Here is a 27,596-nt window from a genome sequence, read left to right on the forward strand (position 1 = left end):
CCATCAGCACAAAAACTTAACAAAACACTCAGCTTTGGGTTCAATAATAGAACTGAAACTTCCAATTCACCTCAAGCACATTCAGTTTAAAGCAAAATAACTCAATTATCATTTCAATTCCAAGTGTGGCTGCAGTCGAAAAAAAAAAAGTAAACAAGTTGCTAACATGAATATGAATTGAGATGAAAAACAGCAGGCAAATTATTAGAATTCCATTGTACAAATAAGCAGCATGGTGGGTTTCCTTCAAATACTGTGTACAATAACAGTGGCACCGTCTCAAAAAAAAAGGCCTGGCAAAATTACATGGGCTTATGGGAAGGATGAGTAAAACGTCATTTGAGAAGAACTGAAAAGAAATGGATTGTTAATCTCTAAACAAAGAAGGAACATAAGAAAAAAAGATAATGAATACTCCAGAAAAGACATGTTGAGAGCTTTTGTTTTTCATATTGCCTAACACACAAGACAGAGGACAGTGAATGAAACTGAAATACAACAGATTTAAGCCTGGTAAAAGGAAATAACTTTTCATAAAATGCATAGAAAAACTATGACAATCACTGCCATAGAATGTTAAGAGGGGGGAAAAAATTGCCTAGCCAAAAGTGTATGAAGCTAGAAAGAATATTCAATTTGAAATGCTAACAGGCTTTGGAAGAGAGATTACATTTCACGCACTAGGGTCTATGGTGCCCGTATTCACATATCAGATAATCCAGAACAGATGAATCATCTCAGATCTCTACATCTTCTATACCTCATTGTTTTCAGAAGTGTCTGTATTCAGCCACTGTTGCAACACGGTAGAAGATAACTGGGATAATGAACCTAATTCAGGGTGGCTGCTCGCATGGCCATGAACAGCTGAAACATCACGGGCACATCAGACAGGGACACTCATCCCAGCAGTGAGGGCACAGAAAGAGAGGAACAGGTGGCCCTGTGGGGGGTGTGCAGCCTCCAGCCTTGAGGGTTTTTAGGCAAGTAGCTAACAGGAATGGTTTGAGTGATGCTGGTCTGGGCAAGGCAGAGGGATGGAAGAGCTTGTTCTCTCCTTCCTCTATTTTCTCTTAAATTCATGCTCAAAATCATACAATCTGGCAATTTAAGATCTCCATACACCCAGTCTAACTGGTTTGAAGTTATGCTATAAAGAGAACAAACACAAATCCTGTTTAAACATAATGATTGAGATTAACAGCAGGATTCCCTTTGTCAATGAAGTCACCTTTAATAAATGACTTTCTGACACTTGTGTTCATTTGTTTAAAACACCCTTTTGTACAAAGCTTTCACACAGCTAGTGTCATAAATGAATAATATCACTTCTCAACAACCTGGCCACTTAACTGAAAGCAGCCATATTTAATGAGATACTTGGACAAAGTTTAACTATCATGTAAATAACACCAGTTTCTCTTAAACAAAAACTGGTGACCCTACAAACACTAAGTCTGCATTTGGCAACTATGTACAAGTGCATTTCACAATGTGCCCATGAGGAAAATGCTTCTGATGTTTGTTTTTCAACAAGGTTAACAGCTAGTGCACTGTTACTGAAAATAAATGAGGTTTCATAATTGACTCTGGTATTGACCTGAGCTTACACAACATTGAAAACTTCTGAGAAATCCCAACCTTGTTTTTTTCAGTTGTTTGATTCAGGCAAATAGATGTTCTAGACAGGGCAATTTAAATATCCCTGGTCATAGCAGGAGCTATTTAGGTTTTGATTCTAACTTAATCAGAAACAGCAGTGTGTTTATAACACAGCAAGAGAAACACAAACTTTGGATGCATGAAATTCTCTTCTGCATTATTCTTACACATCAAACTTCAGGCTTTATCTGCAAAGAACTTGCACATAAATCATCCATACCAAACAAAACTTTGTTCAGCTTTGTGACTTTGGATTTATAATGGATGGTGAATTATGTTACTGTTTTGTTTACAGCCATAACCAGGTCTCCAAATTCCATAACCATATGGACAGGCTATGTTGGCCTCTGCATATTTTGTGTCTGCAAAAGGGAGAGGGGAGGATTACAGGTTGTGTATTTCCAGTATATGCAGCCACAGAGGCATGTTATATTGCTCTCATATTGCTGGGTTTCACTTTGGTTTAAAAAAAACCAAACAAACCAACACTTCAGGCTTTTCACAACACATTCTTTAGGAATCATGAAGCTTGAATGTTATGACATTAGAACATTAAGTCTCAAAAGACTTGGAAGTTTGCCTTAGTAAAAAACAGAAACAGAATGTAGCTAGTTATCTAGTGCAAAATTGAGGACCAGTTCCTATTTACCTAACCTACATTAAAAATTAGAGTAGCTTTGATCTGGCACACTTCTAAGGATTTTCCTTTTCTCACCATCATCTGTGGGTACAAGTTAATGTTGCAATGACAAAGGAGTACCATGGATAAGAAGTGGTGATACATATTAGAAAAAGCTAGGAGTTAGTTGTGTCACAAGTAATTTCAATTTCTTGGAACAAAGAGTCAAAGAATTCCAAAGGGACAAAGCACCTTATGACTTGGCCCTGAGCAGCATGCAGGCCCTGATTCAAAATGTCTCTACTAAGCAACTACTCCGTATTGGGGACCAAAACTGACCACAATGTATGCAAGTCAAATAACTTTCAAGGAATTTAGAAGGCTGCAAAAAATCTCTCTGGTAGTGATTTTTTATTTTCAAAGGGGCAACTATGTAAAAATGATGAACTTTTAAAGATGAATTAAAACTAGTGGCCATAAGGATCACATGTTTTCAAACAGAAAGAAGTTTGCTTAAAGAGACTATATTATAGATTCAGAGTAAATGTATACTATACTAAGGAGAAATATTTTAAAGGGGGGGAACATTTAATATAATGTACTATTTTCATTTGAAAACTTCATGAACTCCTTTATATAATACATGCTCTTAAAGGAACTGTGTGCCATGGAATGAAAGAAGTCATTGACTCACATATTAATAGCAGGTTAATTAGTAAGAAATAAAAGGCAGGAATAAATGGTGAGGCTGTCACAATGGTAAGTTGTCCCAGGGAAGTTCCCCAAGAATCTGTGCCAGAACATGTGCTGCCTGCTATGCTTAGTCATCTGGAGGAATGGATCAAAAGTGAGATGAAAAGAGCTGTTGATAAGAAAGTATTAAAAACAAAAAACTGACAGTGAAATATAGCAGTATTTCATGATACTGAGTAAACAATAATATGTCAGATGAGATTCAATCGTAAGGTGCATGGGTAAATACCCATTCAACAATAAATCAGTCTTCTAAATGTATTCTAGAAAGAGACCTTGGAGCTACTGTGGATGGCTCTAAATAATGACAGCTCATTAATATTTTGGGCAAAAAGCACAAATACAATATTGATAACAACAGATGTGAAAACTCGCAATACATTCACAAGGAACATGAACAAGGCATAATTAGAAAATAACCTATTACACCTTGTTAAGTAGCGACATAGGGCCTAGAGATACATTCTGATACAGCTGATGGAAAGTTGCAACTTTCCCTCCTCTGATGAGCTACCCAGGCTTATATGCAGGATGTCCATATTAAGCCAAAAAAAGACTGCTTTGGACATGGCTTCGTAACAGAATCATTCTGATATCAGTTAAAGTGACATCTATGTAAAAAAAAAAAAAAAAAGATTAATATCTCCATGATTGAGAAATATGCTGTTGGAAGAGAGAGCTTGGGAGGGCAGACAGTTCCTTTGCTCTGAAGCAATGGATGTTTCTCAGATACTTTAGCTCTGAGGAGTAGCATTAGCTCAGCAAGGTGACAACATGAGGACACCTGAATATTTTTTGCCTAAGGCAAAACAGGAAGGAGTGCATTTGGTACAGAGACCAAGCTCTTCTGAGCAGAAAGTTTGGTTTCTGTTTCCTGTCCCAAGTAAATCTATTGACTGATGTAGTAATTCTTCAAAGAGCAAGTGAATTGTGAATAATTTATTTGTGACTTCATGCAAGCCAGCTGTCAGAGTGCTTAGCAGATGTGGAAGATGAAGAGATGAGACTTCAGACACCACTAACACCAGCTTCACAGAAAAGTTGTTTCCTGATACAGTAAATGTGTTCAAATTACTGTTTTATAAAATGTAGTCACTGAGTTTCTGTTTCATTAGTCGTTTTATAAAAGATGAGAATCTCTCACAATTTTGTACTCTGCTCACACTCCAGAATATTTAATAGTAATGTGCCTCCATATCTGCCGTCTGTCTGGTGATGTTTAAGTTGCATTCCCAAACTTAGCAATGAGGCCTTAATGCTTATAGCTCTGTTTGGGATGGATGGAAAAAAATCCCTTTATGGTTTTATTTGTTGACCTTTTAAGCTCATGAAAAAAGGTGAAAGGATTTCGATGGAGCTTCGTGAGTGCTGGTTAGATTCCCTGCTGAAGAGGAGTGATTCTTTATTTCCCGTCTCCTTAAGTGCTATCAATAACAAAGCTGCTGTTAAACATGACCAGCACTGTAGAAAGACCGAAGAGTAGGACTCCGAAATGACAGCAGTTTTTCAACTACAAGAAATTTCATGTACTAGTTAAAATACTGGATGTACTGTGAGATCCTGACAGTCAGAAATTCCTCTGCCTCCCAGATTCAGATACATGGATGCTGAAGTGACCATTTTGGACTTTGTCAATTCAGTAAGGCTGGAGAGCATCCTTAGGCTTGTAATATGCTTCCATCCCTCATTATCCTTGATTGTTCAAGTAGATTGTTCCAGTAGAGCCCTAGCCCTCTGTGTTGTCAGGCAGCCTGCTCTATCACACAGAGAAGGAAGTGATTCTACTTCTGCAAGCAGGATGGCAGAAGCAGCACATAACAAGACATTTCAGAACCTACACATTCAAATAAACCCTTGCAGCCAAAAGGATCCTTTTTGAATTGGGCATTCTGGATTGATGCTTTCCAATCCTTTCATTTGCAACTGTCTCATTTAAAGAATGTGGTACCTGCTGAGAGTGAAGATATGCTGATCTCATATTCTGTATCAACAACAGCTGGTACCTGCCAGATACTCTTGGTAAGTTCTAGGACACCGCCTTAATTAGGTGAGCTCTTCTTTGGACATGTAAGTATGCAAAATGTCCAACAGCTCATGAGGTATAACCTGCACTATTCTGGTACAAACCAATACAGCCTCTCTCTTGAACTGATTTTAGAAGCTTTTAGACATTGCAGGGGACAAATTCAAAGGAATCAGGACCTTACACAGAACTGCAGAGCAAATATTAACTGGCCTGAATTTTCTCATTTCAGGATTTTGTCCTCAGTGGTTCCAGTTTTTTAATGCAAGGATGCTTGAGGCTGCAGTATCTGCTATCTTAGCCTAGCTCTCTTTTATGAAATGGTACATGAGAAACAACCTTCAGAGCACTGATAAGACTGTGTAAAGAAACTATAAAGAAAAGCTGTAGGGGGGCAGCTAATATACCATGCCAAATGCTATATTTACATATATATAAAATCTAAGACTTCCCAAAGCCATGCAGTTCTCAAAGAATAAGTGGTTGATCTTTAACCACTTTTCTGGAAATAAGATGATGCATAACAGAATTCTATTTCCAAGGGAAAAGCAGCAAGTGCTGGTAAAAGGTTGAAGCCCTACAGCTGCATTTCCCGTCATTTCTTTCAGTAATTGTTATAGAGACCACAGGTCTACTCAGGAGTATAATGTGAAGCAAAACTAATAGCAAAGGAAACTTTAGGTCTTCCATTGCCTGTAGGTATAATAAAATGGGATTATAAATTCCTGTGTTCAAGTACATTAGTCAAATTACTCAATATTCTCAGTCATGTCAAAAAAGCAGCAGTAGCCAAGGTCAATATATGTGTAAAACGGGAATTCAGCGACTATTATTTAATTATCAAGCACTGACAAAGTCCAGTGCTACCAAGGAGTCCACCTCTAGCTTGGAATGTTTAGTACGATGTCCTAATGGGACCATTTCCTGCAAAACGGGTAGGTGCAGTTTTGGTATTCTGTTAAAATAAGGCTTTTAATGCAACAGCACCTTTCCAATACATAAAGGGGACCTACAAGAAAGCTAAAGAGGGACTTTTTACAAGGGCATGCAGTGACAGGACAAGGGGTAATGGCTTTAAACTGAAAGAGAGTAGACTTAGATTAGATATATGGAAGAAATTCTTCATTATGAGGATGGTGAGGCACTGAACAGGTTGCTCAGAGAAGCTGCAGATGCCGCATCTCTGGAAGTGTTCAAGGCCAGGTTGGATGGGGCTTTAAGCAAGACTTGGGTCTGGTGGAAGGTGTCCCTGTTCCTGGCTGGGGGTTTGGAACTAAGTTATTTTTAAGGCCCCTTTTAACCCAAACCACTCTATGCTTCTGTGAAATGCTTCTGTGTTTCTGTGATCTTAACAGAGATGTTTCCACTTAAATCTTTAAAACAGAAGCTTTTGCTGAACAAAGCAATTTGCAGACTGACACAGATCACAGAAATGGTTTCTGTAGTACTACCAGCACATGTCCAGGGGCACAGACAGACTTAGATTTGAGGCAGATAACAGAACAATCAAGAAAGAAAATATTTCAATCCACACTTCCTTGGCTTTTAAAGGTTTTCTCCACTAAAAGAGGCAACTTTCTTTAGAGCAACTGAAGTTTTCAAAAGACAAGTCAAAGACAAGCCTGTTTATGCACGCCACATGAAGATTACTTCGAACTAGTAGTCTTAGAAAGCAAAGATGGACAAGCCCTTGAGGAACATTTCCTAATCCTCATGAGGTTTAAATTCTTCATTTCCCTAAGAAAGAAATCAAGGCAGGCCCATTTTCTCTTTCGTGTAATTCAGCACTGTTCCTTCTACAGCTCTGCAAGTTGTAGCAGTTGCACAGGCCAGAATGCTTTGGAGGACACTGGTCCTGGATGCAGCAAGAAGTTCATACAGCTGCAGGTGGGAAGTGGAGAACTGAGATTTGAAATCTGAGATTAGTATAGCCTGGAAGCTGTTCCCCTCTTGCAATCTGTGTCTAAAAGACCATCCACAAACAGCTTAATCTAATCACCCCTAAATAGGGGATACTGAAGAAGTGACAAAAGAAATCCATTTTCTTATGTCTTTAAACCCAACAGGGGAATCTCTCACAGTGGAAAGATCTGACAGCAGAGAAATAAATTGCTTTTGCACTACTGTGCTCTGCTACCGGAAGTTCAACTTTCCATACTGCAATGGATTTTAGCCTGTTGCTTCATACTCTTCTCAGGTTTTATTTTCTGTCTGAGACAATAAAAAGTCATGCAGTAAGACTAACAAAATATCTAAACTTCCTCCCCATCTCAAGTTGCTAAGTATTCCAAAATTCAGAGCTGTAATCAATCAAACTGAAAGTGTTCCACTGTTAGTGATTAGGGTTATCAGCAATGAAGATAGTTTCCTGGCATCTGTGATTTAATTCTAATTAATTGTTATCCTCTGTGTATGTTTAATAAAGAGCTGCTGGTGCTTTTTAGAAAAGGTCAAAATATTCCAATAATTGCCACTTCTGCACACATGTAGCACTCCCCATATTTCTTTTTCCTTGGCTTTTCATTTGCTCAGAAATTGCTGCTTAATTGTTGCTTGTTTGCACACATTTTAACAGAGTCACTTTGTATCTCTTGAGATAGCATGTGCCAAACCACTATCTTCAACCCATGAGACAAATGTTATATTGACATTGAAGATAAAACTTGGGGTATTGAGAATATTTCCATAAGTGCCTGGCTAGAGTATTAGTTGCGCAGCCTGTGACAGAAGAGCAACGTTATAATCAGAGGGATCACAACTTCTTCTTTGCACCTTCTTGTACTAACACCTGGCCAGCTAACACTGACATTTAGTTAGTTCTTGACAAAGAAAGTTGACTTATGAAAGCAGTGGCTGACTCAAATTGCTGATTCCTCCTGGGAACACAGGCTTTCAGCTGTGGTGAAAATGTGTTGAAATAAAGTATTGATGATGGGGATACTGAAAAGGTCATTCTCACTCCTGGAGAACTGTCTGTGTGTCTGCCTTAGTGAAATTAATTCAATTGCTTCCCTTTGGGACTGATACAGCCCACCAATGTGAGTTTAAACAGCCAGGCAGGAAAGCTTACACTGTGTGAACACTGAATATTTCAGCACTCAGAGACAGAAGGGAGAAAGACTCCTAATTTTGCCCTAAGCAGTCCATGGCAAAAAAGACTGGTTTGTTGTCTTATTTAAAAGCAGCAGCATGCCGTATCTTAAGAGCTGAATAACATTTCATACTAAGAGATCTGCACCTGAAAATAACTGCACTCGTACTAATCTGCTGTTGTTTCTATCATTCATAAAAAAAGAAAACCTTCCCATGTCCTTGTCTCCTGTTACTCTCTGGCCCCCTGTACCTTGTCCCAACCCTAAGTGCACCAAGCTTACCAGTTTGTAAGGTTGTTCTTCAAACTGCAGCCTTATACAAGCAGTTAGCCTATGCACGGGTGAAGTACCACAGTCTTAACCTAAGTGTGGGTAGGGTCTCAGGGCCACTTAATAATTCTTTGCAATGGGAAATATTTTCACCACAGTCTATTTCAGTGTACAAGGAATGAAGTGGAGGAAGTGACGTCTGGACTGAGGCCCATTTCTACATATAAAGAATCTGACATAGAAAGAGATGCCTGCGGAGTGACAGATTACAGTGCATGCTATGAGCCCATGGGAAATCACTTATGCAAGGACTATACACAGAAGCAGATGTGGGGCCAGAGAAACTACGTTTTAAGCACCATGCCTGACTTCACATATTATCTTAGCAAACGATAGAAATGGCCCCTAATGCACCACTGTATGTTAGAAATATTAATCCTTTATATTCTTTTGCCTTTGGTTTACGATGCTTATGTAGACTACAATTGCTCTGGATCAAGGTTTAACTTTCACTGATAGTGCCCAAGACAATACTTGACCGGGACAGTCAGAGATAGTGGACATTACTGTAACGTGATCCGTAACATTACCCCATCATTTTTTAGATACTGACCTTCACAGGATTCTCCACTTGGTGAAAACATCCCATTGTCATGGTAGCCATCTCTGCATTCACAGTGGTACCAGCCAGGCAGGTTAATGCAGTTAGCACGGCTGTCACACTGAACAAAGCCATCTGAGCATTCATCAATGTCTGTTTGGCAAGAACAACAAAAAAGGTGAAAATTCACACAGAGGAAATCGTTGTATTCATCTGACGGAAGAACAATGTCTCTGGTATTTCTGGGTTTCACAGAAGTATATACACTACTGACACTTAAATTTCCATAATTATTTGCAGCAAAGTTTAGAGTCATTTCCATAAAAGGTCTTGGCTAACAGTATTGGCTCTGTTAATCCCTATTTACTCTTTACATTTTACCAACTCATTTTGTCAAAATACATGATAGGTAATCTGACATCTCCATAAGTTGTGCACAGTATGAAGAAAGGAATTGGATCCCAGTTTAAATAATAAGGTGTTAACCCTTAGATCAGTGCAGGCTACCTGATAAAGATTGCTTCTGCAGGCATATCAAAACAAATACTCGCTCTGGTCCTTGCTTATGCTCTTGGTGACACTTATTTCAGGTTAGTAGGGCTTCCCTATCTTGCGGAGTTCCTGTTGACTTACACCAGTGTCACCAACTCTCAACATAACTGACTGTTGTCTCCTCTCTCACTATCAAAAAGAGCAGCTGGGATTCCAAACAAATGCTGAGACCCTAACAATGAAATACAAAACATTCTCCTCCGCCTGATAATTCCTTTTGGATGTGTGTTCATTAATTTCCACTGACTAGAGTTTACAGTAAAAACTCACCAAAGAATGGATTTCTGGATGCACTCACTAGATCCAAAATTCACCTAAGCATGTCCTGCAGACACTTGAACTCATGGACTCACCAGAGATGCAGAGAACTTTCTGGCAAGTTCATTTCCAGCACATTCAGTTACGCAATAACCTGTACTAAGGAATAGGTTCCAGAGTGTGAGTGCTGTTAACAGTCAGAGAATACCAGGACTATGGAGTTTAAGGGGAATAAAAATGTGTCCTTTCTTATCATATGTACTGCATTATCACTGTGTTTTGTACCAGAGGTAGCACACCTACTTGAGCAGCAAGCTGACTGAGAGGTGCCTATGGAACTGGCATCGAGGGAGATGCAACGCACGCAAAGTGCCTTCAGAAACAAAAAACTTTAAACCCCCCACCATGAGTTTGAATAATGATACAATGAATAATAATAATAATGATACAATGAATAATAATAATAATAATAATAATAATAATAATAATAATAATAATATAACAAATAGTGAATAATAAATTATAATAATGAATAATAAACCCTCAGTGTACGGGCCATTCTGGCCAAAGTAGGGATTCAATCTTTTTTTAAAAGGTTGAATCTTTAAGAACTAAAATGACAAATCAAGACTCAAGCTCTTAAAAGTACTTCAGCAGTTGATCTAGTATCCTCCAGGATGCAGCTACAAAGGAGAGGTGTGGTATGATTGCTGAGATATATGTAAAATATGCCAAATTCTGACCCTAGTTCCTGTTTGCTCCCATTTATGTCATCTCCTATTTTCACAGGAGAAACTGTAAACTGGCTAAGAAAAACAATTGTGAGCTGCAATAAGGGCACAAATCTCTTTTCTGGGAATAATAATCTGTGCATAGATAAAGATATACTCCCTCTAGTCTTTTATGAAATCTATTAAAAAATAAACTTAAAAAAACTAAAGGCTTCCTTATCAATTGAAAACACTTTGTTCCATATTTGAAGGAAAGAAAATTATTGATTACATGGGGGACACCTGCATATACTGTCGGGTTTTGCTCAGTCACCCACATTTAGTCTTGAGTTGCATTTTTCTTCTACATGCCAGGGGGTAGGTGGGATGTGCTCTGGGTAGTTTATTTACATGCTAAATAAAATTTATTTGTAATTTCTTTGGAACAACTGTACAACCATATAACGAGTGTATTGTTTTTTAAAAGTTTTACAGTTATCTGATGAAATTTCATCAGAAAATTTCATTATCATGTCTCAGTCTGATTTTCTATCAACAGTTTCTCTGGCTGGGCATGCCTGGTGTACATTACCAGTATTTATGACAATTAAAATTACCAGTACTCTGGCTGGAATATTGCACTAAGCATGTATTTTTGCTGCTTTGTATATGACAAATTAAGCCATAAGTCTCTATTGATTTAAAACACAGAATTTTCAACTCCACTATGAATTCCAGGAAAATCATCCACGTAGTCCTGCTGCAGGACTGAGAAATGCCAAACCTTTACCACCTTCTGCTGCTCCATGTGTCTCTCTCCAATCAGTATAAACTCTGGCCTTTTTCTTGTGAGCAGCCAGTACCCAGTGGGACCTCAGAGGTGTTTGAGAGATCAGAGGCAGATCAATGAAAATTATGTTACTGTAGTGAGAAAAGGCTGGTTTGCAGTCTGTGCCCTATCTACTGCTATTCACTCAGATACTCGCAGATTACTTGAGAAAAAGGAAAGGAAAAGAAGAAAGGGCTACAGTCTACAAGTTCCCTTGCCACACAGGGGAATACGCAGCCTAGCAGAACAGAATGTAAGTTACCATGCTAAACGCTTGGGATCACCTGGTCAGTATAAGATAACTTGTTGGGTTTGGCCAAAGCTACAAGCCCCAGAGAATCAATGAAGCATGTCTCCTCAGAGGCTGAAAGAGCAGAACTGCTCTTCAGACTTGATGTAAAACTTCATACTTGCTACTTAATAATGTACATTAAGACACTGCATGGCATATATTTCTTCTTTGGAAAAGTGGAATCTATTTATTGGTGATGAGTTGGGGAAAAGAGCGTTATTCAGGCCAAAGTAACAGATATGAATTAAAGAAAGCCCATGTTCCCCTCTTCAGGAGACTTTATTTGTGAGTCTGTAAGCCTTATAATTATAAGCACAGTATTGCAGGCACAGGCTGAATGCATTCTGATGAATTTACTTGCTGATTATGCAGGAAAAACAAGCCTTGAATGTCACGTCAGTATTGGTAAACTGACAACAAAAACAGCTTTTCTGTATTTATTTGCAACTAGCTGACAAACCTAGATCACAAGAAATATTACTTGGGATGAAGTGCTTTTACAGATGCCAATAAAAAAAAGAAGTACAATCTTCTAGTTTTGTTATGGCTGCATGCAAAGTTGAGTGAGGTTATGTAAGAAACCCCTCCACAAAAAGCATGGATGGAAGCAAACTGCTGGTCTTTAAGAAATGTCCTATTCTTGACAGATTGTTTGCCTGGAACCATTGCTGAATAATCTGATGCTGAATAATCTATTACTCCTTACATGACTTTTCAGCAAACAAAAGAAATCCAAAACAATTTTCCTCAGCACTAACTTTTTAGGCAAATGACATTTTACAGCACGTGCTAGTGAGTTTCAGAATATATGTATTCCTTATGCACAGAATTTTGTTCTACATATCCCAGCTAATGCTGATCATTAATTCTAGCAGAGACTTCCTCTGTAATAGGAGAAAATATAACTGTCACAACTCTGTTAAACAAGAAAAAAAAGCAGAAATGTGTTTTGCAGAGCTAAAGCACTGATTTCACGGAAAATTTTCTTGACATTTGGATAAAAGGATTGCTATTTTCATATGGGCATAGCATGGCTCAGGAAGTGCTGCAAAAGTTATCTACAACTGAAATTATCTTATTAGTATGGGAAAAGCAGCCAGAAATAATTTTTCTCTGTCCTATGGTGAAACATCCTCTGATGAATCATCTTGCAGCTGCTCAGTCAGAGGTGTGAGCTGACAAGAGAAGAAAAACTGATTGAAGTTTTGCTTGGCCAGTGGCTATGGCATATCAGAGGGCTATATGGAACATTAACAGCACTAATGAAGTCCTGTTTGATGCTGTACTAGAATGGCAGGAAAAATGAAATATTACTCTATAGAAGGAAGTTACTGACAAGCTTTGTATTTCCATTTATGAAAGAAATTAAACAAAATGTTTAAGTACAAGGAAAGGAGGGACTTTTTTTTTTTTCCCAATAGCTGGTGATGACATTCTTAAGCAGGAAAAAAATAAAACAGACATCTTATTCTGAGTATGCAAGTTCTGTCCTTTAACTGGCTATAAGAAGCTGTGGAAACATTGGGGGGCGGGGAGGGGGGCATTTAAGAAGAAAAAACAACAAACAAACAAACAAACAAACAAACAAAAGCATCCCCATCCAGGAAGGAAAACAGAGTATCATATGTGTGATGGGCCAGAGCAGTCTCAACCTGGCCCTGCTCCAATTAATTTATGGCAGAACTCCTACACAACTCCTATTGACTATCATGGAGGTGGCATTTTCTCGATTTTTTTCTATTTTTCTCTTTACTTTTCTAATAAAGAGCACAACTGCACATACCAAATCTGCCACCCCACTGATAGAAGTGGGCAGGTTTGGAACAGAAACCAATACCAAGACAGTTGCTGGAAATAACCTTCACTCCAAGCTGGAGAGCAGCTGCATAGCTGTACTGAAGCACTTGAGCACCTCCTGCTCTGGCTCCACTTCACCCTAGGGCATTTGCACAGCAGAAGATTTGTGATTTCAGCTCTTGAAACACTGTAACTGCTGAACACACAAACACCTGTAAGGCTGTGAGCCCACAAAACACCAGGAACATGGGGACTCTCCTTGCCCTATGTAACTCATGGTGCACTCATGGCAATACTGTACATACCCCACTACCACAAAGCAGGGTAACTGGTTATTACGCACTTGGGTTGTACATGATTTGCATTTCGAATACTCAGGTTTTCTCCTGTGCGTTTTTCTTAAGCTGAAATCAGGCAGCCCAGTTATTTCCCTATTTTGTTACTCGCTTTTCAACTGGAAAAAAACCCAGTTTTTTTTTTCCTAACTGAAGCCCCACTCTAACCAAGTAGACACACTGTCACTGGCATTTTGAAAGTAAGTGCTGTATACACTAAGCTCCCCTTGACATGAAAAAAAACCCTTGCTCTTCCAAATCACCTTCTTTATACCTCAGCATCACTTATTTCCTGAACTGCAGCAACAGTTCCAGCTATTACACCCCTTGCTCTTGGGGAAACTGAGAAAACTCTGCTCCCTGAAGAGTAAAATAAGATCATTAGCAAATTATCCACTGGTATAGTAAGAAAAAAAAGGAAAGCTAGCTGTCTGATGAATATTATTAGAGAATTTCTGTATAATAAGAGCTTTTGAAGATTGAAAGTGGTATAAAATTGCCAATTTGAAAGATAGCAGTGCTCTTTCATCTAGCAATAGGACCAAGCTCTCTAATGTGGTCAAGCTGCACTCAACAAAGAACCATGGTATGGGGGAAGAGGACGGGGGTTTATACCATTTTATTTTACTCACTTCAAGACTGAAATATTAATCATCAAATGCTCCTCTCAGAAAAGCCTGTATGTCATCATCAAGCACAAAGTTATAAAGACAGAGAGCACAACTCAGCCCTAAAAGCCTTTCTTTCATAAAATGCTTTATCCAGGTCAATACAAACCAAAGCCCCAGTAGCCCTCTTCTGTCAAGAAGGCAATACCACAGATTGGCAGCTGTCAATACCTAGAATTTAGTTATTTTCCATCCTGCAAGTTCTTCTAGGACAGTATAATACGTGGCACTCAGCTAAGACTGCCATTTAATAGAGACTCCTAATTATAATAATCTGTCCAAGTGCTAATTGGGTTATTATCACTGGATATATTTATAAAAAATAATGACCAGCCACCAACTTCCATAATGTTCAGTCACTACTGACTTAGACTAAATTTGAGATCTTATTTCAAAGGCAACAGCCTTTCCAGCCTAATGATAACCTCCAAAGCCACCCACATCCCAGCCCCATACAGAGTAGAAGTGCAAACACTGAAGGAAAAATAATTTCAGAAACAGATCAGTGAAGAAATTATATAGGAGACTATGAAGCTGTTTAAAAAGATAAATCTTCAATGTTTTTTTCCACCGGTACATTAGGAACAGTCAGACTCTAATATTTCTCTGCATATGTCAATACATTTTCAAGGATGTTATGTCTGGCTTGGATATAAAAGATTATGTCCCAGCTATTCAGACTTACACTCAGATAACAGAATACCCAGTAGGATTAAGATGATGTCTCAACTATCTGATTTTAGTAAATACATATGCAAGGCAGAAAAGGCCTTATTCAGTAGGACAAAATGAAAAGTTCACTCTACTGCACAATGTATTTGCTGTCAAAATTCAATTTTCTGGAGTAGTTTGGAAAACAGTTCATTATATCTACTGCAAGTTCTAGAGTCCCATCTCTCACATTTAAGGAGAGAAAAGTGTTTATGTTGGTTTTCATGTGACAGCAGATTTTAATATGATGATACATGAGGAGACCTTGCTGTTCAATCAGAACTTTCATTTGAGATCTTATGCAAAAACAGGTCCCAGTGGAGAAATATAAGAGCCTGGAACTAGTTTGATATACTTGAGCTAGCTTGTTGATAAAACAAAGTATAATCTTTTGGGATTTCCATCCCACTACATTCCCATATATGACATGCATACAAATATCATAGAGAGGAATAATAAAATTAAAAAAAAAAAAAAAGGACAAACCCAAGAATACAGAAGCTGAGACTGCTGAAATAACCCAGGAATGTATCAATTATGCCAGAAAAATTAGTTGTTTAGAGTGCCTTTGAAATCTGTTTTGTAAAGCCTGATCACCTCCTTTCTTCTAACGCTGCTGATTAGAAGGACCTATCTTCCTTGCTCAATAGAAGTCCTGGTGCCTGATTTTGTTTCAGTCTCACTGTAATTTGTTGAGCATCCAGTAATTCTATAAAGGTATGATATCATGTCATGAGTACTAGGATAAATTTTCACTGTACGAGTTCTCACATCATAGTTTTCACTAGACCATAGAATATTCCTGAATTTAAATGCATGTGCATCCCAACATTTGATTCAGTTACAGGTTTAAATCATGATTACAGCTGGCCTGTGGGGCACAGCTAAGAGAAGAGTCACCCACAATTTTATCCTAACATAACGTAATTCCATGAGCAAAAGGACTCAGATGATATAGCCTTAGAAACACCAGATGCATCCTTCAAAGAAGAAAGAAGACTATGGCCTTTCCTCTCTCTGTTCCTGTGATCAATGAATTAGGCCCATGTCAGAAAAAATGCACTTTGAATGCCTTTGGAGTTGCTGCTTCTATCTCTACATCGTCCAGGTCTAGTAGAAATTCTAGCTGAATCACCTTAAAACCATCATCTGTCTCAAAGGGCAGGAAACTAGAGCTTGGGCTATAAATGTCCCATTAAAAATTGCTTCAACAGGTTGAGTCAGTGCTGCAGATACATTCTTCACTAAAAATTTCCAACTGTCATGTTGCATAAAAAAATAACTATTGTTAAAACAAGTCTCTTTTTTCTCTTTTTTTAAATCCTAGCAAGAGCATGATTGCATTTTTTAAAGTGCTCTGTCCATGGAAAACTAATTTAGTTCCACTAATGAAAAGGAAGAAAAATGTGAGTGAGGATGTAATACAGAATTATAGTTCATTAATTCTTCAAGTATGTAATTTTCCAGGCTCCTGATCCCCCATTGATTTCTGCACACCCCCATAGGTCCTGCTAAATGCCAGCAAAAAGAAATTCAGTCATGTTGTTATTTCATGTGTGGCAGTGGTGGCGCTGCAAAATTACACAGAAACGTTATGAAAGGAAATTTTCCACTGACTGCTTCACCATGCAGCCCTGTTAAACAATTCTTTCCTGTCAAAAATTGATCAATCACAGACCTCACCAAAACCTGAAACTACGACAGCCTCTCATTATATATCCAATATCATCAAAGGAGGTGACATTTGTAACAACTGAAGATGATAATTCAGAACACCTAATTAGCCATGATGAACTAGGTGCATCCATGAACATTGTAAAAAAAGCAGAATATATTTTTCAACAAGATTCTGTGAAACCAATTGTGTCAATCCCCATTAGAAAGATTAATTGAGAGGAACTGGGCCTCTATTTCTAGTTGTTGACAAAGATGTGGTTTTGCTTTCACTTTGTCCATCATTCTCAGTACAGCGCCTCATCTTAAGTGTAACACATGTTTCTGTTGCCTCATTAGCCCTATCTTGAAAAAGAAAAGTAATTGTTTTCTTCAAGATAGCAAAATACACTGACAAACCTATTACAGGTATGTACCAGAGTTCAAAAGTTATGCAGTTCCATTTGCACCTTAGGACAGGACTAACAGTGGTGCTATCAGTAAATGTGTCAGTTGCTGGGTAACAGTGGCCACGTGCTAAGCAAAAGAAAAATAACTTATCTGAAAGGAGAAGGGGTCTTTTGGCCAGCTCTTACCTTTTTTCTAAGGGGTGGGAAGGAAGGCTCTATTTGCGCAGATTCACTGATCTTGAGTTTCAAGTGAGGAGTCAATGCAGTCATAACCATGAGTTATGACTTTTACATACCCCAACCAAGGATGCAACTGGCACATTCTCAGCTTAGTTTGCATTCAGCTTTGCAAAATGTTGTTTCAGGTCAGCTCTGGTATGAATTTTAGTAAATTTCCAAGTATTTAGTTCAAAGGCCACACAAGGAAAACAAACAAAAGAACCCACAAAGCACCTCAAAGTTTTGGCTAGGAATTGATTTGACACCATGATCTGAACTTGGTCTTCTACTATGGTCTTCTACCCTTTAGTCAGGGTATCACGCCTGTTATACATGTGCTTAAGTTTAAAACATTCTTACCTACATTTTCTTACCAGTAACTTGTTACCACAACTCTCAGTCCATAAACCAGTGGCCATTAATTTACATTGCTGTTCCTGAAGTGTAAAATCATGTGGTGATTATACAAAATTGCTGAAGCACAGAAAAGGAAAAAAAAAAAACCACACTATTCCTTCGCTTGGGCTATAAACATATCGCTGGCATATATCTGCAGAGACTGCAGACTCCCTCACATTGACAGCTAGACGAAGGGCTCCATAGGGATACGGGGCAATGATTGGCAGTGTTATAGATTTTAATTCTGCTAATAGCTGAATGGCTCGTAATTCATGGAAGAGAGAGCTTATAGTGAGTGATGAAGGTCATCCCTATCTCCTGTACATAACAGAAGGAAATTCTATTATAATGCTGCCCAGCTGCACTATTCACATTCTATTTATAGCCCACTGTATTTTAAGAACCTAATCGAAATTTTCGTTTTCATGTTTACTGAAGGAGGTTCTTTCCCATAGAAAATAATAGCTAAATACTGGATGCATTTTGGTGTTTTTAACAAACAACAAAAAAATCCTTTCTTCTCAAATCTCTTTTCTAGCACCCTCCATGTGGTTTTTTTTAGGTTTTGTTTGTTTGTTTGTTTCTTTGTTTGTTTTTTTTAAGCTGCTATATGTAGGATTGTGGTGTTGCAACAAGTTACAGAAAATATAAAAAGCTAAGTACCAGTATTTGGCTCTCTAGAAGAGATAAAGTGATTTAAAAGTTATTTAAAACTGACAAGGGTTCTGAGAGAGGAAAGAAAGAATATGCACCCAAGAAACTGTGTCAGGCAAAGAAAATAAGGGACAAAAAGATACAGAAGGATGAAGCAACAAAGCGCTTTAACCCACAAAACAGAAAAGGTGAGGTAGGTAGGGTTTGTGCCAAAATCCAGAATGCTCATCAAACTCAATATGGGCATTTTTTACTTAATTTCTGTCAAAGATTTCCTTCGTGAATAAATATAAGTAAAAATGGAAAGCACAGTAAAACTTCCCAAGCTTCTAAAGTCACCAGCCTCTGTCTCACTGCTCATTTTTGAGCTTATTTTTATATCTGGGAAAAATTCAGGTGATAACAGGGATTAGGGTGACCTCCCTTCCAGACACTGCAGCCAAGCAAAAAGCATCTCATGTGCAGAACCCCGTCTTTCCTCCTGCCTTGCTGCAGATCTCATTTGCTTACTCTCATAGATAACTTTTAAACTTTTTACTGCAATTTAATAAGCTGGCAATTTTAGAATATGTCCATTTTGAAAGTCAAAAGTATTTTCTTAGGTTTTAGGAACTGGCTAGACTTCCCACTCAGAAAAAAATATATTATAGAAACCTCACCATGTCTTCTCTCAGATATTGACATATTTGAACAGAGGAGCAAGGGAAGCAGAAATTAGATGACCTGTATCTTATCTGGACTTTTGCCACTGCCTTCTTATGCAAACCTTGTCATCTTGGAAATGAAACCAGACTTGTAAGAGGTTCTTGGAGAAGAGTTTCAGCAGAAAGTCTGTGCTAGAACTTCTGTTTCTTCTCTCTGAAAGGATCTTCCAAATTCATTTGGGCTGGGGTAGGAAAATGAAACTTTAACCACTTTACACCCTTTATAGAAATCAATGGAGAAATCTCAGATAAGTCGAAGGGGGCAGAGATGTGATGGAAGCCTGGACAACCCACATTTGTGACCTAATTCCTAGCATATTATTGCTCAGGCTCTACATAGGGTTTGTAGTTTACTGCTTTCCCAACTGATTAAGATCCTCAACAAATCTGGGTTGTTTCTCCCACAGAATGTAATAATTTGTGAGCCTTCATCTCACGTCTGGACAAATTTTTAGCCTTCACCTCTTCATTTGAGCATATTTCTTTTAGAGGGAGAGAGGTTCATGCCTTCTGCCACCTACAGTTCCTGGGAGCAAAGCTGCTACTGCATCATGTGTTCCATGTATGCCAGTTAGAAGAGAAGCACACTCAGGAGAGAGTTAAAACCTTCGATTCTACTTAGTCTCTGCCAGTGTTTGCTCTTGTCTGTCTGCCTATGTTTGTAAGAGCAACTGAAGCCCAATTAAAAAAGTGGAGATTGCAGTATTTGCCTCTTCAGTGCTCAGCATTCCTTAAGATGTAATATCTGAAATGCTTTGCAGTGACTTTATAACTAGGCAAAGTCAACATATTTTTCATGAACTCATTTAAATAGCTTAGAAGTATGCATCACACTTGAGATCCTCTTTTGAAATCAACCCTATCTTGACTTTTTCCAAACCATGGTACACCTATCACTTCTAAAGGTACAAGATTTAGCAGCAACTTGTTTTATTTTTACGCATGTTGGACTGGGCAGCTATTCACCTAGAACACTAATTAGTTGTAGGGGAGGCAGATGATCTATGGATAAAGCCATGAAAGCATTGCATGTTATATTTCCTTCAGCTAGACTCCAACTTAATAGGATTCCTGCTCACCCAAGGCCTGACTTCAGAAATATATTAAAAGGAGAGCACTACAACAGCATGCTTTGTGATCCTTGTTTTTCTTAGAGCTGGTCAGAGATATCAAAATGGTCTTGGCTATGAATGGTAAAGAGTTATTTTTACAGTAGTATAAATGCACATTTTAGAATGACTTATTACAATTTGTTGTTATTGTTCCTTAATAGAAGGAAACAAAAGAACCTGGATCATATGCAAAGGCAGCTCATTAAAAACCCATAGACCTGTATGCCAAGAGGACTGTATAAATTTATATCAGCTGAATAGAAGGCCTCGGTTTGGTGAGATGAAACCATGAGAAGGAGATCAGTTAGGAAAACAGTTATTTTATCAGGTTTGCCTAGAAGATGAAGATGATGGCTCCTGTGTGAGGGCACAGGCAGGTTGCAGGAACAACCACACAAGCATGGATGAAATGCAGAGTAAATTTATTTTCATTACTTCACCAACCAGGGGATTCCCAGAGCATCACCTGAGCAGAGGCACACAAGCGGGGACACAGGCACCGCAGAGCTTGATCCATACTAGAGAATCACCAAATCTGCTGGTTTTGCCTGTATTTCAAGGATTCACGCAGCGGCAGTTTACCATCAGGCTTTGATCTTTCCTACAGCAGGGCAGGAACCTCAAGCATGTTCAATAAGGTGCCTCTAAGTCTATCATAGGCTTATGTTTTCTAAACACGGATGTTCTACTTGTCCAACACACAAGGCTAAACAACTAGTACCAAATATGTGTTTTTCTACAGCCCAGCTGCAAGTCACTTCAGTGCATTTACAATCCTCCTTGCCAATCTTCTGTTATTTTCCCACAGTTCCTAACCTCATGATTTTATATAAAGCATATCACAGGAGTGGAGCAAGAAAAATATAGGAACAAAAAGTTACTTTGCACTGTCTGCTCTAGAGCAGCCAAACAAGATTATTCAAAGACTTTCTAGGAATTTCAGATTTGACAATACAAATTAGGCCTGTCTGTCTGGAACCATCACCCTGTATTACTGAGGATATTTCTCCCTATTAATCATCAGTCAGAAGTAGATACAATATATATATGTGTCCTAAGCAGTACATCAGAAATTTATAGTAACCAAACAAAACAACGTAGAAGCCTGTAAATAGCACAGAGGTCCAAATTCCTAAAATTGCTGTTCTCAAAAACTATATGTCTGAAATTGAGGCAGGCCAAAAAAAAAAACCAAAACCCAAACAAAACAAACAGTTTCCAAGTCCTGAAGGGACTCAGAAATGTTGTCGATCAGATGACTGATATGTTGGAATGGCTTTGTAAAGAAATAACTCATATAGTAACTTCCTGCTGTCTTCTCCTCAAGTCACCAAAAAACTTTTATGTGAAGATGCTTGTTTTACATTGTGTAATTGTAGTTCAGTGATAGGATGACAAAACACGAAGTATGCATTTCAGAATTTATTATTAAAGTTCTGTAAAAATTTATTGAAAAACTATCATAGTGACGTACTAGTGTTCATAATAATTAGTTGTTATGTTTAAAGAAGACAAAGAAGTTGATATTATAAGATGCTTCCCACAATTTTGTCCTTGATGCTACTGTCTGTTTTTCCTACAGTAATACAGCATTTAAAATGGAATAATGCAGAGTAAGATGTGGTGTCATTAAACACGCTAGTTATATGCATTACCTTAATAAACCAAGGCTAGCACAAACAACACTGTTCTTGCCTTTGAAATCAGTAATTGATATTCAAAATAGCCATTTTGGAGAAGGCCAAGGCCATATTGGAGACCACTCCTTACCCAGCATGTGCAAGCTGGGTAGTGACTACATAGCAAAGATGCAAGTTATAAAGCAAGATGTTTCAGCATCCTCAGCAAAATCATTATATTATTTTTAGCAGCTGGGTCCTGTCTCTTTCTGCTGAAATGGAAACCACAGAAAGTATTAATTGAATGCAGGTGTATGTAGTAAGTCAGAAGCGTTTGCATTTCAGAGATTCAGCTCCTGAGAATAGAAAGTACAGACAGATTTTTACTGTTAAAAGTTTGAATTAAACCAGTTTAACTGAGAACACTGTGTCTACATCTACATTTGAGCTATGGCTGGAAAGGCCCAACTTAACAATCCAACATGCCACATACCAAAATTTCCACAGGGCAGGAAGCCAGGAGACTTGCCAAGGAAATAGGGAGCACTTGGCAGGACTCGAGGAGGACGAATGGCAGTGACACCTTTGGGTTGGGGTGTGCATGTAGCTAAGTCCAGTGACAAGCTGAGCATGTCAGCTCCAGCATCTCTCCTCACTCACCTACTCCCAGACCTGGGGCCAGGGGTCACCCAGGGACCTGCCACCACAGCCATGGCACAGCTGCAGGGTTGCAGCAGCACACAGCCCCGCATGTAGGCCCCACCTCAACTGCTTGCAAGCCACTATTTGGCTTCTTTGGGTTTTGTCTTGGGTGATTTTTTTTTTTGCTTGCACCAAGGGAAAAAGATTTTAATAGTCTATGAAATCTGGAAATTACTAAAGTTGAAATACCAGACTTGAGTGACTCCAAAAGGCCTGACTTTCAGAATATGATAAATTCTCCATTCACTGCACACTTGGATCTACTAAAATGTTTTAGACTGCATATCATGCTTACGTACTCTTAGTTTCTCAAAATTTTATCCAGGCTCTATAGATTAACTCAATATTTTCTATTTCTGTGAACTGAAGTCAGTACTTTAATGTAAATGAAATATTTCCTACCAAAAGTATCCTCTAATTTCTAAGTCTCAAACTTAGGAGACTCCCCAAAAAATGGAAACCTGACTTCTCAGGACACCAGAATCAAAGCAAGCCAGGTGGGCTACAAAAACTAATGAACTATGGGAGGCACCACTTCTTCCTACAGCTATGGTCCTGGACAGTCCATGCCTGTGCTGCCTTCATGTTCACATCACCACTTTCCGCTTGCTCCCTTCTTTTGCTTCCTCCTTCATTCAAAAGCCCAGCAATCCTTTAAGGATTTCAGAGAATAAAATGACTAACCCTGATATGCTTTCTGCTCAAGGAGTCTGCATGGTATAGTCATTTATCCCAGCATGCAACCATCTTCCCCTGGTTAGACTATTAACTGTTGGAGGGCACTCCTATTACTCTAGGTTTGTGCAGAACCTTGCATACTTGTACCACGAATTTCAGGCTTTTAATATTATTGTTGTAAACCCAAATCCAACTATCAGTAATTGAAATTTTCACTGTAAAATCAAGTTGAGCAAATGACAGATTCCTGAGTTGTTGGGAAAGTTCTGACTGTAATACTTTCATAGCTTACAGAGAGTTTTCATTAGACTGGGGCCAAGATTTTTTAAGAGTTCTGCCAAAAGTAATTCCAGTTCTTTCAGAATTGGTTCAATGCTCTATGGACTTTAAATGCCATTTGTGTCACAGCTTTAGCTCCAGAACCTACCTGGCCAAAAGCTGATTGTGGTTGTTTTAGCTGAACAGAACGGATCAAGGGCTTAAATGGAAGCCATTCTCTTGTCATGCTAGGAGTACTAAAACACTTCATTTTTGCAAAATCAGCAAAGTTAACAAGCTTTCTGGTTACTTTGACAAAGCCTTCTATTCCAATACCAGTAAATTTATTTTCCTAATAACTGGGGTATCAGAAATAAAAGATTTTCAGAAGCTTCCTTTGGAACAGGAATAATAACAGTCTTCAATAATCTGAAGCCTGCTATTATTATGGTCAGTGCACATGAACAAATTAATTTGGATTTGCTGAAAAGGGCAACAGTCATGCATGTTAATTATTTAGCTTCTATGGAAGGTGGCACGAAACTCTAAAGAGATCTGATCTATAATAATCATTTACCCAAATCACTTGTCTGAGTTGTATTTCAGTATTTTGAACTACACATGTTAAGTGCAAAGTTGCAAAACTTTTTTTAGCAATATCGATTTTTTTTTCCTTCACCATGAAGTACTTCCAACACTTATGGTATTTTTGTTTAGCTTTCCATATGTGGAAGAAAAGGGAAAAAAAAGACAGAGAAGAGCCAAATAACATATTTTCCTTGGATATGGCTATTTCTGATAAGAGATCAGATAAGAGAGGATGATCACACACACATAATATTAATCATTTTTTTCATAAATTCAGTTACATATTTAATTAAGCTAATTGTTAGTAATAATGTAGGGCTGAACGAATGTAGAATCTTAAAGTTAAACTTTTCCTCAAGAGTTCCTTTCAAAGGTAACAGCTTTGTGTGCTAGTTTATTTTCAGCAGTTTGCTATGGATTGTTTAATAACAGGTGGACATGATTCCCATGATATCCAAGGTAAAGTTAATTATCTGGAAATGCAAGTTACAGTCAATCATTCACAAAAAAAGCCATATACTTCCAGCCAACCTGTTAACAAAACCTACATCAAAACACAACTAGTAGTGAAATTCTGCTATTTGACCTCGTGCATAATTAAAAGCAGACTAGGGGAATACTCAAAGCACAAAACGAGTGTAGGAACTCAAAAAGAAGCTGACAAGCAGCAATAATGCAGTAGTCTTGTATATATGCTAGTGTAGATATGCATATATAGTAGGAGGACAAATCCACTCTTAAAGCTCTCATCAAATTGAAGGGGAGTTACAGTAACATCAAACAGATCTAACAAAGTCATCTTCTGCTGAATTCTAAAATAAAATGCTTTTCGAATACAATTTAAGATAGCATTTTTAAATGCCCATTGAAGAATTCATGGTTTTGCAATCAAACAAGACAGTGTTAAGTCAGGTATTTTCAAAACGTTTAACAGGCACAAATACTTTTAGATTCCTTTGGTAGTCTCAGCTCGCTACACTGCAGAAGATTGCTCTAAATTTTTTAATACATAAACCCCATCTCCCTAAGCCAACAAATGCATTCCCAACATTAACAATGCCCCATTGCACATCCTTTGGAAAAAGAAATTGGAATTTTCCCACATCTCATTGTTATGTCCTATTACCAATTAAAAATAAATGCTGCTGGAGGTTGATATACGTGTACATGATTCTTACATCTGCTTCCTCATTCTACCAATCCATTTCCACAGGGCATAGGCCACGAGACATCTAAAAGGCTTACACCAGATCATTCTAAGCCGTTGCAATAGCTCTGTTAACTGCAAGGCACTCCACAGTAAACTCCTCCTCTCATAGAAATGCCTGACTAGCAGTAGTAGCTGATTCTCCTTCTTATGTTTCTGAGAGAGACATGGTTCCTACTGACTCCCCAAAAGCACTCAATTGGAAGCAAAAAAAAATTGTGAAATTAATTACCACGCTTAATTACACGGGGCTTCACTTCTCTTTGCAAAAGCTTCAGTTGAGTTTAGGAACCTGACATAGCCCTTCCATGGCAGCTGAGAGGTGAAAAGAGTTATAGTTGTGTGGACAAACACAAGCAAGCTTCTGGTGCAAACCCACCAGAAGTGAAAGATGCTTTGAGTTCTGGGTGAATGGATTTGCTCTGAAACCATGTTTGTATCTCAGGATTATTTTATCAGAAGACTTCTGACCTCTCCCATCAGGAGCAGGCTGTTTGCTTCCTGCTCAGAGGTACCTGTCAGTCGCTGCCTCAGCTCCTCTCCACTCTGTTGGAAGGCTTGGAGGAACTGCTTGTCCCATCACGTGGAAGAGTACGTCTCCCCGGCCAACATGGGCACCAAGGAAAAAGGCCAGGTCTTTGCCACACAGTAGACAGCCTCACCAAAAATTTAGGGGGATGCTCTGGACACCAACAATCCCAGCTATTTCAGCTCTAGTTTATTCTTGTTCTTAGTCAATGTCCTGTTCTACAACATGAGCCTGGCTCCATAAGCAGGACCTAAGCATGGACAGCATCATCCCTCTCAGGCTTTGGAACAAATACAGAGACACCAATTGAGTGTGTAGGGATAGGTTTTAGAAAACACATGGAAAATGGTGAGGTACTCAATGCCTTCTTCACCTTGGTCTTTACTGGTAAGGTTTGCCTTCAGGAGTCCCAGGTTGCTAAGACCAGTGGGAAAGTCTGGAGCAAGAAAATTTACCCTTGATGGAGGAGGATCAATATGTAAATAAATTGGAAAAAACACGGGTCGATCAAACCTGATTGGATGCACCCAGCAGTGCTGAGGGAGCTGGCTGATGTCATTGAGAGGCCAATTTCAATTATCTTTGAAAGGTCATAGTGACTGAGAGAAGCTCCTGAGAACTGCAAGAAAGCAAATGCCTCTCCTATCTTTGAGAAGAGCAAGGATTCAGGAAACTACAAATCAGTCAGCTTCACCTCCATCCCTGGGAAGCTGATGGTATCCTCCTGGATAGCATTTCCAAACACATTAAGGACAAGAATGTGGTTAAGAATATTGAACACCGATTTATAAAAAGGAAGCCATGCCTGACCAACCTGATAGCCTTCTAAAACAAGATGACTAGGTTGGTGAATGGGAGGAGAGTAGCAGGTGTTGTCTATCTTGACTTCAATAAGGCTTTTGATGCTCCTATTGTCAGATAAACTAAAACGTGCAGGCTAAACAGATGAACAGTGAAGTGAATTACAACCTTGCTGAATGGCCGGGCTTGGAGGGCTGTGATCAGCCATACAACGTCCAGTTGGGGGCCAGTCACTTAGCAGTGTACCCCCGGGAAAACAAACAGTGGACAATAAGGTAGAGCACAATCTCAGCGCATTTGCAGATGCTACAAAATTTGGAGGAGGGGTTGCTACACCAGGTAGCTGTGCAGCCATTCTGATGGACCTCAACAGGCTGGAGGGGCAAATAAGGATATAACAAGTTCAGAGGGAAATGCCAAGTCCTACTGCTATTAAGGAACAACCCTGGGCACGAGTACAGGTTGGGGACCAGATTGGAAAAGCAGCTTTGCAGAAAAGGATCTGGACGTCTTGGTGGACATCAAGTTGAACATGAGCCAGCAATATGGCCTTGCAGCATTGAAAGCCAACAGCCTCCTGGGCTGCGTTACGAAGAGCACTGCCAGCAGGTCGAGGTGATCCCCTCTATTTCATGCTGTCGAGAACATATCTGGGGTGCTGGACCCAGTGCTGGGCTCCCCAGTATAACAGAGAGATGGAGCAAATCCGGCACAGTGCTGTGAAGATGATGAAGGGACCAGAGCATCTGTCATATGAGGAGAGGCTCAGAGAGCTAAGTTGTTCAGCCTGGAAATGACAAGGATGAGGGGGATTTTATCAATGTGTAAAAATACCTGACAGTGTTGGGGGAAGCCAGACACTTCTCAGTCATGCCTAGAAAGGGGACTAGG

The 27,596-nt window shown here is 38.9% G+C and overlaps 1 protein-coding gene across 2 annotated transcripts in view; it reads right to left on the minus strand.

Annotated features, from left to right (window-relative positions):
- NELL2 (neural EGFL like 2) overlaps nt 1-27,596 on the minus strand; it is a 152,785-nt gene that overhangs the window by 8,962 nt on the left and 116,227 nt on the right. For both annotated transcript variants that reach the window (XM_082043446.1, XM_082043445.1), the window contains exon 16: nt 9,033-9,173. In XM_082043446.1, the coding sequence (XP_081899572.1) occupies nt 9,033-9,173 (141 nt within the window). The remainder of the gene's footprint in view (nt 1-9,032; nt 9,174-27,596) is intronic.

The sequence above is a fragment of the Streptopelia decaocto genome (assembly GCF_964273445.1).
Source record: "Streptopelia decaocto genome assembly, chromosome: 1".
NCBI classification, from domain to species: Eukaryota; Metazoa; Chordata; class Aves; order Columbiformes; family Columbidae; genus Streptopelia; species Streptopelia decaocto.